At 43.2% G+C, this 16,747-nt stretch overlaps 1 protein-coding gene across 20 annotated transcripts in view; it reads right to left on the bottom strand.

Moving 5' to 3' along the window:
- The window catches only part of TENM3 (teneurin transmembrane protein 3), a 1,294,211-nt gene that overhangs the window by 71,564 nt on the left and 1,205,900 nt on the right, over positions 1-16,747 (bottom strand). For 11 of the 20 annotated variants that reach the window (XM_086703136.1, XM_086703140.1, XM_086703142.1 and 8 more), the window contains 3 exons: positions 12,609-12,635; positions 11,016-11,036; positions 9,949-10,095 (listed from right to left, as the gene is read on the bottom strand). In XM_086703136.1, the coding sequence (XP_086559262.1) occupies positions 9,949-10,095; positions 11,016-11,036; positions 12,609-12,635 (195 nt within the window). The remainder of the gene's footprint in view (positions 1-9,948; positions 10,096-11,015; positions 11,037-12,608; positions 12,636-16,747) is intronic. The other 9 variants (XM_086703144.1, XM_086703145.1, XM_086703146.1 and 6 more) reach the window with 3 other exon arrangements.

Genomic DNA, 16,747 nt, shown 5'->3' with positions numbered 1-16,747 from the left:
ACATTAAAGCAGATAATTTAGTTTATGCTCTGTCCACTCAATCCTGAAAATTCTTGCTTGGTTATCATTTTAAAACATGTTCTCATCTTACCTTAGGCTTCCATTGGACTGTAACAGTGGGTGGCAAACTTACTGTGCAAAGGGCCAGAGAGTAAACAATTTAGGCTTTGTTGGCCATGCAGTGTCCCACACTGTTCAGCCCCACCTTTATAGAGCGAAAGCAGCCATAAACATTATGGAAATGAATGGGTGTGTTCCAATAAAACTTTATTTACAAATACAGGCTTTGGCCCAGAGGTCATAGTTGGCCAGCCTCTGGTCTTGCTTTAATGTTTCTACCCCAGCCTATTTCCTCGTGCTCTTCAAATCATTCTTGACATTGTCTTGGGCGAATTTAGACAATACATACTTTGTCAGATTATTAAAACTTCTGATTCCAAGTCTCTTCCTAGGTTACTTCTATGCTGGCTTTAACCTGCTTATCAAAACTCACTTTCTTCTTTCAGCAGCTATGGCTACTTGAACTTGTTTTTTTTTTTTTTCCTTGGTTTATTTTTTTAAATTTATTTATTTTTTAATATGAAATTTATTGTCAAATTTGTTTCCATACAATACCCAGTGCTCATCCCAACAGGTGAATCTCCTTTTAATGAATTTTCTGTTTTTACTCAAAAGATAATGTCCACCGCCCCTCCCCACAATATTAGGAAGCCCCTTTCCCCCATCCAAGTTAGAGGTAGAGATAGAAATTATAAATTAAGATATAAATTATTCTGAGGGAATTTATCCATAGACTTCAGAACTTTTGAAGTGTCCAGGTCTACCTTTCATTACTTTTCTAAGTCACCATTCTGTGAAACGCATGAAATTCGTTTATGACGGAACTGGGATCATGTTTGTGTCTCTGTCTACTCTTGTTGTTCTTCTGTATCAGTGGTCTCTTCACGGGTTTGGTCTCTATGTTCATGTATGTCTCCAGGCTGATCATTCTTCTGTACTTCAAATCTACAAACGGCCTTCCAGATATTTCCATTTGGATATTACACAGGCATCAAAAACTTAGTGCATCTAAAACACATCTAATCTTCTCTAGATGTGCTGCTTTCTTCTGTATCTCCTAGTCCAGTGAATGATTCCATCATCTATCCGTCCAGTCTCTCCAAGTAGAAACCTAAATGTCATCCTTGACTCCTCCCTTCCTTTTTCTCTGCACTGAGTCAATTACCAGGTCCTTCTTTCCTTCACCCCAAATATCTCTTGAATCAGTCTCTTTCCATTTCCTAGAAACCAGCCTTCAAGCCCCCATCGTGGTCCCCTGACAAGATCTCCACGACATTTTCGTTTCCCAAGTTCCAGGCGTGTCCCAACTCCTCATTCTCTACACTTCAGTCTGATGGTTTCCTCTGCCTGGAGACCGTGACCTCTCTCTACGCCCTGACCCCCAGGCCCTTGTCCCAATTGCTTCAGCCAGCAGCTCAGACAATGGCTTGGGAAGCTCCTTGAGAGCTGATTGAGCTCGCCATCATATCCCCAGTATCTAGTATCCTTCTTGGCACTATGTCAGCGCACAATGTTTTTCTGGAAGGAAGGGAAGAATGGATTCGGTTCCTACAGATAATTAGATTGAAACGGGTCAAAATGATGTCTTAAAGGGGCAGCAGAGACACCTTCTGGTTTTATTTGCTCACCCTTCTCCAACCCCCAGTACTATGCTAATCCTTGAATTCTGGTTTCTTTTTTTATCCCAACAGTTATTATTTTAAAATAGAGGTCTTGATTAATTGGACATTAAACAATCCACAAAGGTATAAAAAGCATTAGAAGAAACGTATGAAACACTATGTATAATCTTTCAAAGGAAAAGGCCCTATTTATTTTTGAAGACACAGCCCAGAATTCATAAAAAGATAAACCTTATAAAAATCTGCCTCCTACCAGGGAAAACTTCTGCATGATGAAAGATACCTAACATCTGCCACACACCCAACAAAGAATTTGTTAAGTAGCATCTACCAAAATACTTCTAAAAATTAAAAAAAAAAAAAAAAGTCAAACAACTAATAGGAAGAAAACGGGCCAGAGAAATAAATAAACAATTAGCAAAAGAGGAAATACAAATGGCCAAGAAACATAGATAAGGATCATCAATCTAGCCAGTAATCAGAGCAATGCAAATGAAATTAATAAAGATGGGAGTCACTTTCACCTGTCAGACAACATTCCTATTTTTCACTTGTTGGACAGTTTTGTTTCTGTACAATGATCACCTGCAGACCATGGGCACAGAGAAATAAGCACTCTCCTTCTGATGAAGCTCATAGCGGCAAAACCCACATGCGAGGCAATTTGGCCACGAAAATTAAAAAGTTTAAACACCCCTCCACCTAGAAATTTCGCCTCTTAACATCTGCCCAAAAGAAATATTTGTACATTTACATAAGGATTTATATGCAGGCACACACACACACACACACACACACACACACACACACACACACAGATTCACTACAGACTTGTCTTTATACTAAGAGCGGGGAAAAAAAAACCCAGCAACACGAAGTTATTGCTAACACTTATCACAAACGGAGTAGTGGTAACATTAGTGACTACAGCTGTGTTTCTCTTAAAAAGACTAAGGTACGCCTCTTCGTACTTACTGGCTGAAAAAAATCTCTAAGGTTCTTTGGCAGAATCAAATTTAGAATAGCACTAATCCCACTTAATTTTATTTTTTTAAATTTTTTTTTCAACGTTTTTTTATTTATTTTTGGGACAGAGAGAGACAGAGCATGAGCGGGGGAGGGGCAGAGAGAGAGGGAGACATAGGATCGGAAACAGGCTCCAGGCTCCGAGCCATCAGCCCAGAGCCTGACGCGGGGCTCGAACTCACGGACCGCGAGATCGTGACCTGGCTGAAGTCGGACGCTTAACCGACTGCGCCACCCAGGCGCCCCCCCACTTAATTTTAAAACCATAAATGTGCCTATAAATTCATGGAAGAAGGAGCGGAAATATGCACAGCAAGTTGCTGACAGCAGTTAACCGTGTGAGAAATGGCAATTCGCAAACTGGCATTGAGAAAGCACTGTGTGTATACTATGGTTACTACCAAAAAATTAATTCGTTAATGCAGGGTTTTTTTTTTTTTAAGTCTATCTTTTATTTTGAGAGAGAGACAGCATGAGTGGGGGAGGGGCAGAGAGAGAGAGGGAGTGAGAGAATCCAAAGCAGGCTCTGCACCGTCAGCGCAGGGCCCGACGTGGGGATCGAACCCACGAAGCTGCGAGGTCATAACCTGAACTGAAAACTGAGAGTCCGACGCTTAACCGACTGAGCCACCGAGGTGCCCTCTGCAGAGGTTCTTAGGGTGGAGACGTGTAACACAGAGACCTGTTTCTGAAGAGGTCCCGTGCACTGCCCGTTTCTACTTTGCGAAGCCTGACGTGGCAGCTGCTGGTAATGGCTGTGAAACGAGGGTGGACTTGGAGTTTCAGCCTGTGTGCCTCTGGCTTTCCTCCGCCTCTAAAACTTACTCAGAGATCGTGGGAAAACCTCATGTTCTCATACACTATCAGGAAGCTACTGGGAGCTTTGCTTCGAAGGGTACAAGCTGGGCTTCTCTTTCCTTGAATGTGATTTGCTTTGCTCTAAAAATTCTGTGGGGAGTGAAAGGGTTCAGACAACCTGAGTCTCTCCTAGAGTCTTTCAAACTCTATATGGGGCGCCTGGGTGGCGCAGTCGGTTAAGCGTCCGACTTCAGCCAGGTCACGATCTCGCGGTCCGTGAGTTCGAGCCCCGCGTCAGGCTCTGGGCTGAGGGCTCGGAGCCTGGAGCCTGTTTCCGATTCTGTGTCTCCCTCTCTCTCTGCCCCTCCCCCGTTCATGCTCTGTCTCTCTCTGTCCCAAAATAAATAAACATTGAAAAAAAAAATTCAAACTCATACTAATTTGTCCCCCAAATCATGATCCACCAGGAAAATACATTTTAATGCTCTGAGTCTCTGAATGCCGTTCTGTGTTCTGATATCTGGAATCTTCTCGGGAAGTACTTATGATCTCCTGTAATCCTTTTTTTTCCTTTTCCCTTTTCTTTCCTCTCTTCCTCCCTCCCTCCCTCCCTTTTTTTTCTTCTTCCTCTACTTTTTTTTTTCATAGCTATAGATAATTTTTTAACATTTATTTATTTATTCTGAGAGAGAGAGTACGAGCAGGGGTGGGGAAGACAGAGAGGGAAAGAGAATCCCAAACAGCCTCTACAGTGAGCAGAGCCCAATGTGGGGCTCGAACTCACAAACTGTGAGATCATGACCTGAGCAGAAATCCAGAGTTGGACACTTAATCGACTGAGCCACCTGGGCGCCCCTCTTCTTTATTAAAGCCATTTCCCCCCTTTCTTCCCACTTCTGTTACTCTCTCTTTTATTTATTTAATTTTTATTTGAATATGTGTTTGGAGAACACAACAGTCTCATCTTCCTGCTAGAAGTCTTCAAGATTCTATTTTCAAACATTTCCTATTTTCACTTGGTAATCTCCAAACTTAGACGGCTCCTGCCCATTCATCACACTCCTTCTGCTGCTTACATTAACATTTCATTCATTCTTCCATTTCTGTTTTTACCGCCAGCACACTCCTACATTTCCTTGCAGTCTGAACCTTTCCTTTGTATTCTCTCTCTCATTACTGTTTTTATCTTTCTAATTTCTGACTAACCTCTACTGAGTTGTGCTTTCCTCTCCATTATCATCAGCCTCCACTTAAAAAAACAAAACAAAACAAAACAAAACTAACCTGTTCTAGGTAACTCTTCCTGACACATCCCCAGAAAGTCATACTTCTGAAGGACAAAAAACCAAAAAAACTCTACCTACAAGTAAGCCGCATCACTGCTGGCATTGTATTTTGGCATATCACTATTCTTGCATAAAGTTTAGTAGTTCTGTGCCCTCAGTCACCCAGTCTCTAAGAGAAGACTTGAGTCCCATGCTGTAAGAACCCACAGGGGACCTAACCACTAGAGGACCAGACAGGGAAGCAAGATGTCGGAGGGAACTCTAGTTAGGAAGATAAAAACATGGTAACAACTGTCAGAGATCACATATTTTGGAGAAATCACCTTGTTCATAAGTATCTTGAGTTTCTATGAAGGTAGACAGAATTGCCTTTGGCAAGGTGTTGGCATTCCGAGGCTTGCATAGTGGGCTCACGCTATGGGGAGCCATTTAAAATCGAGAAACCTGGGGTGCCTGGGTGGCTCAGTCAGTTGAGTGTCTGGGTTCGGCTCAGGTCACGATCTCACCATTTGTGAGTTCGAGCCCCGTGTTGGGCTCACGGCTGTCAGCTCACAGCCTGCTTTGGATCCTCTGCCCACCTCTCCCTGCCCCTCCCCCGCTCTTCCTCTCAAAAATGAATAAACATTAAAACAAATCAAATCAAATCAAGAAAGCCTCTACTGAGTGAGATTCTCAGTGGGTATGCTAGGTAAGGGCGAGGATGCTTATCAAAGTATGTAGGGGGAGCCGGAGAGCTGCTTTGCCAATCTTGGGCATGGAAAGCACCGACTTTTCTCGTTCTCGAGTGAGAAGGCTATAATTTGGAGGGGGGCGGGGGGGGGGAAGAAGGAGAAAAAGAGTAGAAGAAGATCCTTCCTGAGATGAACAGGAATTTATTCGTTATATGAAATAGTTATTGGCGCGTATTCCCTGGTTATCCTAAAACTAAATGCTGTGGACAGCTATTAATATCCCTGGAGTGGAATCTGTTCCTTCTGTCTATCCAGCATCCATACCCCTCTCTTCTGGGGACAGAATCTCAACTTTCCTTTGGGCAGGGGGCATACGTCGGGCCGATGAGGGTCAGGCTCACACCCAGGCCGCAGTAACCACCCAACAAGGTTGTCTCCTTGTACTGGGGTTATCATGCTGTGGAATGTAAACGTAGAGCCGCTGGGGGTCATTCTGGGGAAGAGACAGTCAGACAGTGGTACCACCACGGCACGAGCAGAGCTGACAGACGAATTAGCCCAGATTTCTGTTACCATTGTGTCAACACCCAGGTGCAGTGATCTCTGAGTTTTTCAGTGATATAAGCTAAGAAGTGTTTCTTTTTTAAAAGCTTAAGTCTGTTTGAGTGGAATTTCCATCACGTGCAACCAAAGAGTCTTTCCTGGTGACAATAAGAAATACAAAGGCTATCCCAGCGGAGGGGAAGGTGAAAGCCTAGGGTACAGCCCGTGTTCCACAGCGGGGGGCCGTTTCAGAGGCTAATGGAAACACTCCAGAACCTACAGAATGAGGCAAAACAGGGTCCTGGTCTGACACCCCAGCCCAGGTCGCGCTGCACTTCAGGGCGACCCGTTCCCAGCTCTTCACCTGCCCTCTCTCTGATCTTAGCAACTTCACCATCAGAGCGAGTTCTGGGATAGGAATGGGCAACGGCTGAGCCCGAGGGAGGTTAACTTTGCAGGCGAAGGAAGAGTTGGAGAAGTCTTCATAAGCCAAGGCCGGCCATGCACTGCTGATCCTTTGCTCGGAAAGCTTCCCCAGTGAGGGCAGGATCTAGTGTCGTGGTTTCCAAAGTGTCTACACGCTCCATTAGGAGATGTTATGGACAATTACCGGTCCAGCGACCATTCGTTTGTCACTTCCACCAGGTGACTTAAAAATCTTCTATTCCACTGCGTGCCTTTGTCCAGATGATCTTCCCTAACAACCTCTGTTTGATACCTGGAGCTAGATTTGAGAAGCATGTTGGGGAGGAGCCTGGTTGACTCCATTAAGAGTTGGGATCTTTGTCAGGGCCTGTACTGTAGGTAAAACACTGCCCTTAGTTCTGAAAGGCTGGTGGCCTTACACGCATGACAAGTGTTTGAGCCTTAAAGAAACCGGGTCCAACCAAACAGGAGAGTCACCTCCCACGACACCACCATGTGGGTGTCAGGGGAGTGGCTAAAGATAGATTCCTGCAACCCATTTTATTGGTAGTCTCTTCCTTCCGGGCCTCCTGAAGAATTCTCTCATAAGACTGCTGTCTCATGCATTTTAGAGACATAAAGGGGCAGTCGGGCTCTGTGGGCAAAGACGAACACCTGTTTCGTGAGATCTAGATTTTGAGGATCCGTAGGCTTAGGCAGCAGATGGGTCAAGCCGGATTTGGTAAAGAAAAGTACGTTTTAGAGGGAAAGGAGGATGCTTGATCTAAGAAAAAAATGCCACTATCTACCCAAATGTGTTGTCCTTTCTAAAAAAAAAATTAGGTTTACTTATTTATTTTGAGAGAGACAGAGACAGCGTGCATGGGGGAGGGGCAGGGGGGGGGTGGAGAGAGAGAAGCCCAAGCAGGCTCCACGCTGCCAGCGCAGAGCCTGACACGGGGCTCGAACCCACGAACTGTGAGATCATGACCTGAGCTGACACCAAAAGTTGGACGCTTCACTGATTGAGTGACACCGGGCGCCCCTCTAAAAATTTTTTCATGTATCTTCCTTCTTTAGTTCCGGGGATACTAAGCAATCTTCTTTGTTCTTGTGTCGTATAATGTTGCACAGGCTGAACTAGTAGCTATTTGTATGACATGCGGGCCAGGGCCAAATCAGCCTCGTCATCTGCTCTCCTTCCTCAGTCACTTAGCTACTTTCTGGCTAATTCATCGTCTGACCAACAGACTTTGAACAACGGATCTATAGCAGCACGAGTGAGCACACGTCTTGACATTTCAGGTACGGTTCTTATTTTAAACGTTCTGCTGTACTGACCTCACATCATGATACCGACAGCCCACGTACTGGCCAGCTTATGTGTCTTGACTCGTCTCTATTCAGGTAGTCCCCGCTTCAGTTCAAACAACCGTGTAGCTTAGGTTATAAGGCACCCGGGTTAAGATCTCCGGGTATAATACAGCTGGCATTGAGCTACCTTCTCCCAAGATCAACAAAATTAGGTTAGGGACAGGAATACAAATTATAGGAGATAAGTAAAGAATGCACAAGAGGTCTTCTGTCGGCTCAGGTTTCTCCTTGGAGAGGGAAGCCTAGAGATAGCATGGTTTCATGCTAATGAGAATAAACAAAGGGGGAACAGGCCAATTCGCGGCTGATACATTTTGAAGCAAGGGAGAAGCCTCCTTGGCTGATAACCACACTAAAGAGTTGATTAGCCCCTAAATTACTCTGCCATGTCTCTGCAGACCCAGCCCTGCCAGTTGCTTCCCTCGGAGAGAGTCCGTAACCTCCTCGGTGCAATCTCCTTTTAGAAGACAAAACCTGGAATATACGATCAAGGAGGGAGAGAAGGTCTCTCCTCCCTCCCCAGGCAACAGAAAACAATGGGGCAGGGGCTTCTTGGGGAAAAGCAGGGAGGCAAGCTGCCATCTGGGCTGCGGTGGGAGAGGATTAAGGCTGCCATTCCTACAAAGCGCACGGTTAAGGGGGATCGAGGCGACAAGGTATCATTAGGCAGAAAAGGCTCTGAGGGCTAAGGACCACCATATCTATCAGGAGCAAAAGGAAAAGAGGCTTGGGCTTAAAATTGTGGCTCAAATTTCTAGATGGTCCAGGTTAAAAAAAATAGGGAAACCTGAAGAGTCTGCTAGCAACTAAGGGGAGAATGGCCGCCGTTGTCAGGAAGACGAGGCACAAACAACATTTGTTTGAGAATGGCGGTAGGCACAAGCTAGTGTGTGCGTGTGTGTGTGTGTGTGTGCATGCTGTGCCTGTGTGGGTGCATGTGTGTGTGTGTGTGTGTGTGTCCACATGTCTGCGTGCATGTGCACGTGTGCTTGTGTGTGAATGTCTGTGCACGTGCCTGTGTTTGCGCATGTGCGTGGATGTCCACATGCCTGTGTGTGTATGTGTGTGCATGTGCGTGATGGGGAGGTTGAGGGTTGGTCCTGGTCACTCTGCTTCCTGGAGAACAGTAGTGAGGTCCACTCTATGCAGGAAAGAAAAGACTGTGAAATCTTCCCTGACAACCTCCTATGAATTTCAACGAGGCCAGAGAAGACTGAGTAACAGCGGCTGCTACTTACGACTTACTACGTGTCTGCAGCATGCTAAGTACCTTGCATCCAGGCTCTCCCTCAGTCCTTGACCAAACTCTATTGTTGCTATTTTACAGATGAAGCAATTGTCAAGTCTCATAGGCACCGGGCAGAGTGAAGATCTGTCTCCTAAACCTGCACCTTTCCCCACACTCTACTGCTCACGTGGACATTCCCTAAAGAGCAGGTGGAACGAAGGAGCGGGTAGGCAACCATCCTCACTCACAGAGCAAGGGACCGCGGAGCCCCCGATAGGAACCGAATCCCTCCGAAAACTCAGTCCTAAAGCTACGCCCAAACTCAGCAGCTGTCAGGTGCACCTGCTTTCCCGCCGGAGAAGTAATCCCCAGCTCTCCCTCCTTATCCTCCCGAAATTGGAAGACAGCAGCACGGAGGACGGAAGGATGGGCGCCACAGGGGAAAGAATGATTTCTTAACCAAGGGCCTACACTGGGTGGACTATCGCGATTCTCTAGCCGGCTGTGGCGTTTAGGATGAAAAGACGCCGAGAACGCAGCTTCAGGGAGATTGTTTTCTTTCCTTCCTATTTGACTTTTCTCCACCCCCGCCTTTCATCCAAAGAGCTTGCGAAGTGCCCCGCGTGTTTTGGAACGTTTAGTTATTAAAACACTGCCTGCGCTGTGGTGAGGAGAGTTGTCACCTGGAGGGGAGGCAAAGCAATGGAGAACAACGGACTTTATACAGTAAGCAGCGTGGTTCCCTTGCCTTTTCCCTGGATGAGAATCAGCTTGCATTTGTTTCAGAGAAATCAGCAAAATCACTCTATCGGCGCGCCTATGGTTTTCAGTCCACGTCACGTACGGGGATCGGATTTTTTTGGCACCCAGGTAACTGTGTAACTTACGGACCCGCGCTCTGGCACGCGCTTGTTTTCACGCTCGGCATCTCTTACCTCCTTCGTTGTCCTTACTGTCTGTGCAGAGAGTCTCCATGGCCACATCACATCCCGCTCCTCTCCACCCTGGCTGGCAGACACAATGCCAGCCGTTTTGGTCCAGCGTGCATCTCCCATTACTGTTGCACAGACCAGGACAACCCTCTGTCAAAGGAGACAAAGAAGGAAAACACAAGCGATTTGAGGATTGAAAGTTTTCGCACCTAAAATAAACAGATAAGGGACACTTAGTGGGAACAGGCCTTTGTAAACAGCACAAATACTGTAATTGCACATGGATAGAAACAGCAACAGTCTCTAAGGAATCTAATTCTTATCCAAGTGGCATCTTTGATTGGCCTGACCCTTGAGACACCACTTACCTGCGCAGGACAGAAATATATGCGACAATCCGCTAACTAGCTGCAGGCCAGACAAAATTAACTTAAATTTTTTTTTTTTTTCCTTTGGCAAAGCAGCAAGGTTGATTGTATGGTGTGAAAAAGCACCTCGACAAGGTAATTTCAGAATCCCTGGCATAGATTTTCGATCTCTTGTAAACGGTAGCGGTCACTCATCAGGACGTGCCTTCTTAAATCACCTCGTTGCTTTAAAAAATTCCCTCTAAATTCAAAAGCATGGAAGCCGGTACGAGGATGCGAACGATGTTAACAAGAGAACGTTAATTTTATCTGGCCTCAGAGTTGCCGTACCTTCATGTGAAATTACAGTGCATTAAATAAGTGCACAAAGTATAGGCCAGGATTGATGACTATACTTTATGCCAAGAGTACATTCCTTTTCACAGAATAAGCAAAGCCCAGGAAATAGTGAAGCAGCTTTAGCGTCTATTCTAACAAACATCAGGATTCAGGCTGCATACGGATGGGACAGGACCGACAGGATTTCCAACTAAATGTAATAGCTGTGCATATTTGATTACTTAGGACGGACAAAATGAAATACCATAAGGACCACAATAAAACATTGAGAGACTGAACAAAAACACGGTAGTGACGTGCTTCAAGACAGATAGCGAAGAGTGATATTTTGTGACAATCTCCCTAAGGCTTTTATGCTGTTACCTTTATATCCTATCTTGTCTGCTTTTATGGGCAAGGAGGGAAAATTTGGGAAACAATTAAAATAATTTAATATATCCAAAATCTATAATTGTTTCAGTCTAACATGACATTAAAAAAAAACAATTTTTGCCACTTCCTACTGATGATATCTGGCAGCCAAATGATCTGTTTATGAGGATGACACTTAGGTAAATTCTGGTCTCTGGTGTTCTGGTCTATGAGTGTGATGGGACACTGACAGAAACAAGGATAGAAATGCTCCAAAATTATAAGAATAATGGGCTATTAATCAGAACTCTTTGGAGTGAATTATTTATAATTTGGGGCAAAATACATATTGGCCCAAAGTGCTTGCTATAGCCACTGGGGTTTGTTACCCGGCTTCTTATAATTAGAATGCTACTCTTGTCTCGGTGACGAAATTTAAGGGAACGATCTGTTTAAAGATGTTTGTTTTATGTCTGTATTAAAAGAATTATTCATATATCGGTTTCCCCTCCTCCACTGTGGCACTTGAAATGAAAATATCTCCAAGAGACAGTCTGTCTCTTAAGATTAGAGCTAATAGACAGAAGAGTGTTCTGACAGTCTCTTGTGGCAAAATGAAATTATACTTATGGATACCATCAGGTCAGGATAGGATTAATTCTGCTGCTTCTTTTCTTTCAGACCATTACCATCTGCATTTATGGATTTTCAATACCTAAAAGGTGAATTTTCCTTCCAAACGTTTTTGTTTTGTTTTTAACGAAAAAGAAAGATTTAATCGTCCCACTGACAGGTGCCGCAGCTGACTGCACGCACCCAAGAGTTATTATATGAAAGCCTGGATATTGCCATGAATATTGTCATATTCTAATGAAAAGCACAAACAAGGAATAGAAAATAGGTAATCTGAGGAGAAAGGGGGAGGGAGTTTTCTCTTCTGAAAAAATATTTTCCACCTATTTCTACGAGAACTGAAGAGACGAGAATCTGCTGTTTTCTGCTGAGCCATGTTATCATTTCTGTTTTACGGAATGCACGGTAATTTTGTTGTTTCTCAGAAAAGAACAGAACATAAATTATGATATCACATATATTTTGAAACATTTAGAAGAAGCCAAAGAAGTTTCCATATAAGGATAAATGAGATTGCTCTCAACATATATTATCCAGAATCTTCTTTAGATTGACAATTTCTTATTCTGTGATAAGACAGTAAGCGTTTGTGATTCTTCAAGGCAGAATTTAAGGCTCGTTAGCTGAACTGCCAACAGCGAAGCTCTTAAGGCAAAGAAAAAAAAAAAAAGAAAGAAAGAAGCATAAACAAAAAACAGCAAATATACTGTTATCTTCAGTTTTTGGTTCCAGTGAAAACTAATGCTCTTACATAGGGATGAAATCTGTGATAACCCAAAATTATAAAAATGAGACACAGACACCGAAGTCTCAGTCCTTTAAATCCAAGGCATTTCACATAATGTAAGCCTCATTTATAATTTACAAAAATATGCATGAGAAACAGTCTAATTTCATACCTAGTATGATCTGATACACAGTTATATATAGATATATATGGAGATATGTCAACAAAGAGCAAGTATACAGTACCTTTAACTATCTTATCCAAATAGTGAGCTTGAGAAATTAAAAAGGAAAAAAAAGAACAGACAGACATTTCAGAAGTGTCACATGGGACAAGGAAATTTTCAGAATTTACATGCAAATTGAGTAGCTGCAGCCGACATAAGATTCACATCACACGACAGAGATGTACTTCATTATCTTCTAACACTGCAATATATCCACGTTTCAGCTCATGTGGTCATGATTCCAGGAAATACTCCGCATGTGCAAGGACAGTATGCAGGTAACACTACCTTTCTCAGATGCGCTGGAATGCCCCCACCCTGCTCCGTCTTGAGATTATCCTTTAATGGCTAAGTAGAACAAATGGAATTAATTCTTTGTACTTACGAAATTGGGAAATTTACAACAACGAGGGCTCTTTTCACTAAAGAAGATGGGAAATTTACAACTATGAGGGCCACAAAGAAACTTTTAGGGGGGGTAGAAAATAATTCTAACGTTTGCAAGTTCGTTTTTAGCAAAGTAGTTTCGTAAGGGTTGCACAATGAAGGGCAAAAAGGACCACACGGGAGCCCTGGAGGAACCATTTACGCGTGTTCTGATGCTGTCTTTCTTCAACCTGAGAGATGACCCCACAGAAATCGTGCTTCCCTCACCTTCTGTCTCGAATGGCTTGTGGATTTACATATTATCAAACTTCCGCGTTGAATAAACAAAAAAGGGAGGTTATTTTGAATCCTTAAGCACATGGAGCAAACTTACTATACTATGAAAAAGGCACGTGTACACTGTGCAGAGAATGATTACCCAGCAGCCCTTGACCACACAGCGGATGGGCAGTGACGCATCGCATACGTGGTCAGTCCGTGAGGAAATACAGACTGTTCCAAGGTCCTGTTTCTTTTCAGGATCCAGCCTGGAATAAGCTGTTTCTCACAACCGCTCTGTAGAAACAGTCAGGATTAAGACTGGAGTCTTTCACTGGACCTGTCCATTTAATCTTTCATGAGGTTACAATGAGGCTACACCTTTTCTCTTGAACAGAGGCAGAAATACCTCTCTCGGGCTTCACCAGCAGAGAGACGTAATATATTCTTAATAAGCCTGAAATCTGCCTGCTTTGTCAAAATTCATACATCTTTAATGATCTAAAATTGCTTTTCAAAGATGCTTCTGTTGATTATTTTTCGTTACTGACACATGCAAGTGAAAACCGAACTCCTAACAGAATGATTTAAGCTCTAACAGGTTTGGTAGTTCTGTCGTGTGCAGAAACAAAACCGTAAGCGCTTCTGACACATGTGTGCCCGTCAATGTAAAAGGATTCTTCATGTTGCCACAGGACTCCATTAGAGGCTTCTGAATTGCATTTAAAAATACGTGTGTTCATAACTAATTGACAACATACTGCAGGGGAAATTAAGGTGAGGCAACACTCTCGGGTACTACTCGGAAATTATAACTTAATAAAACAATTCTATTTTCAAACGTTGAAACAAAAACGTACCATTGGATAACATCATTCGTGTAATTTCTCAATAATCCCTTCCGAACACTATATAATCTAGGAGAGCCTCATAATAGCTCCACTGATGATCTAAACAGAAACAAAGTGCCTTTAAAAATTCTGGAGTTTCTGGTTCAGATAGGGTAGTACTTTTGGAGGAATTCTGAATTTATAAAAAGTCATCACGCGGATCTAGCTGGAGAGCCGTTTGCTTTTACATTGGGTCCACTTCAGTTAATGCAACCAAAATAAGGAACGTAATTAATTCTGATCTGGATTAGTAGTTTGAAAGGAGGAATGAATTATTTCTAATCCAGCCAATCCCATTATCTTAGCAAACAATCAATTACACAAAACAGTGGTTTGATTAAAAGTAACGGCAGGTTTCTCATCAGGTCAAGAGAACAACAAAAGTGGTGATGAAATCAGAAAATATGTTTAAAATGTATAGCAGGTTAAAATTCATATGCCACTTTAAATATGAAAAATGCTTAACATAAATAAATTTTGCAAACGGTTAAAACCCAACCAAAAGAATAATATCTGTACTGAGAAAGAGATACTAAGATTTGCCATTTGCATTTTATATCCTAGGGAATAACTGTGAGGCTGTTAGTTTAAAACTAATGGAGAAAAGGGGTAAAAACCACCACGTGTATTTTGTCCTCGAAGATTAACATTTCTGACCCTACCACAAAAGGCTCGTGCCGCAGAATAAAGATGTTAAAAGGAGATGTCGATAGATGGGGTTCAAATGATTATTAAAAATCATAATTGCAACAATAAAAACATCATTAGATAAGCCACGACAGGAAATAATCAGAAAAATACAGGCATGTTGTAAGAAGCCATTAGGAACAATAATCGTAAAAATAATACAGTATATTTAAAAATTAATATTCCTAACAGTTGCTGAAACGCACATTAAGTTGCAAAAAAATTGCTTTGAAAACGAATGAGTGTATTCTGACACCAAAACCAAGTCCTTCCTATTAGACCTACTCACCAAAAGTTTCAAATTTGTTTTATAGAAGAAAACTCTTATAAAAATGAGTGCCAGACATATAAAATGGAGCCCTTTTAAAAAACTATTCTCCAGTAAAATGTTGTATTCATAAAACACTTTCCCGGGAGTTTCAATTATTTATCTTTTAAAAAGACCCATGTGGGAATAGGGGATGGGGGGGTATTACCGTATTTCCTGTAAGATAGTGATTCTTAATCTTTCTGGGGTCTCGGGTCAGTGAGAAAAGTAGCAGGAGTTACAGACTCTCCCCTGAGAAACAATGCACACAACGCACACACAAAATGCTATGATTTTAGCTCTTCCATGGGCTCTGGTTCTATAAATCGTAGACTGTGAACACGTGTCTGATGTATTAATGATTTCCAAATTTCTCGTTCTGCTCCAGGTCTCTGTCCCGGTTCACGATAATCCAGGGGACACCCATGAAGTGCCGTGATCCCAGCTCTCCTCCCTGAGGATGATGACAGAGGCTGACTTTGTGCCAGGTACTGCTCTAAGCGCTCCCTATCTCTCATTTGATCTCTCCCACAACCCTGCGATATAAATACAGCTGATACAGTAAGTGCAGATGCAGAGACTGAAGAGGGAGAGACATGCGTGCAAGGTCACAGCCTAGCAATCTCGGTCAGCATGCCTCTTCCGGCTCGCAAGTACTTTGCAATGATTCCCGACCTAACATGAAATAGATACTACTTTCTCATCGGCCATAGGGTGCTTCTGCTGTCTCCTAGCTGCCTCCTACACGGCCTCCTTGGGAAATGGCCTGGTGGATGTAACGTAAATGGCAGAATGCAGACGAATGAGTGTCTTTCAGACGTCAGAGCTATTTCTTGGTCTTCATTGTCTATTGTCTCTCTTTCCGAATACATTCAGATCCGCAGTCATCTCTAGAACATAACGCATGAGACGACGAGTCGGGTTTCGAGCCCACGCGTTGGCGGTCCCTGGTCTACTTGCTGGATCAGGTGGGCAAAGACTCTGTGAAACCGTAGATGTGGAAGAAAGGTTTGGGTCATCACAAATATTTTCGTGATGGGATGAGCCCATAAACCTGCAGGATCACCAAAGCAAATGAGTGGTACTGTGTCCTTTTCATAGACTCCCCTCTGGGTACTTCTTTTCAAAAAGAACGATTTCTCTTTGCAAAGCTCCTGATGACCGTATCGTCCCACTTCCTGTTTTGGGGAAGATGAATGGAGGTGCACACAAAATGATCTACTCTTGTCTGTACCCCTTTCTAACGATCTGGAGTCTAAGGCCCCTTAGGAGGGACCTTGCTCATATTTAGTCCTGTACGGTTTTTAATTCCTAATGTGTAGACTAGAACGGAATAGCAACACTTTTGGAATTTCTACCTATAGGTTGTCGCCTCGTCTGCTTATCTATCAAAATTATGGGCACCCTCCTCCCTCCATTTCCTTTGGTTATCTGATTGTTCCTTTTTTTTCTCCCTGAGCGCTTCTCATGGAAGAAGTCCAGGGGTGTGATCACAAGGGCAAATGTGAAAGGAGAAGGGTTGAATCAAGAACTAGCTGTGATCAATTCATTAAGAGATGCCATAAAAATACAGGCTTTATTGATATACAGATAGAGGAGACCGAATGTGTAAATCTCCATTAGAAATGT

The sequence above is a fragment of the Puma concolor genome, chromosome B1, assembly GCF_028749965.1.
Source record: "Puma concolor isolate L17-30 chromosome B1, mPumCon1.1.hap2, whole genome shotgun sequence".
In the NCBI taxonomy this organism is placed as follows: domain Eukaryota; kingdom Metazoa; phylum Chordata; class Mammalia; order Carnivora; family Felidae; genus Puma; species Puma concolor.
This window is presented reverse-complemented; position numbering and strand designations above follow the sequence as displayed.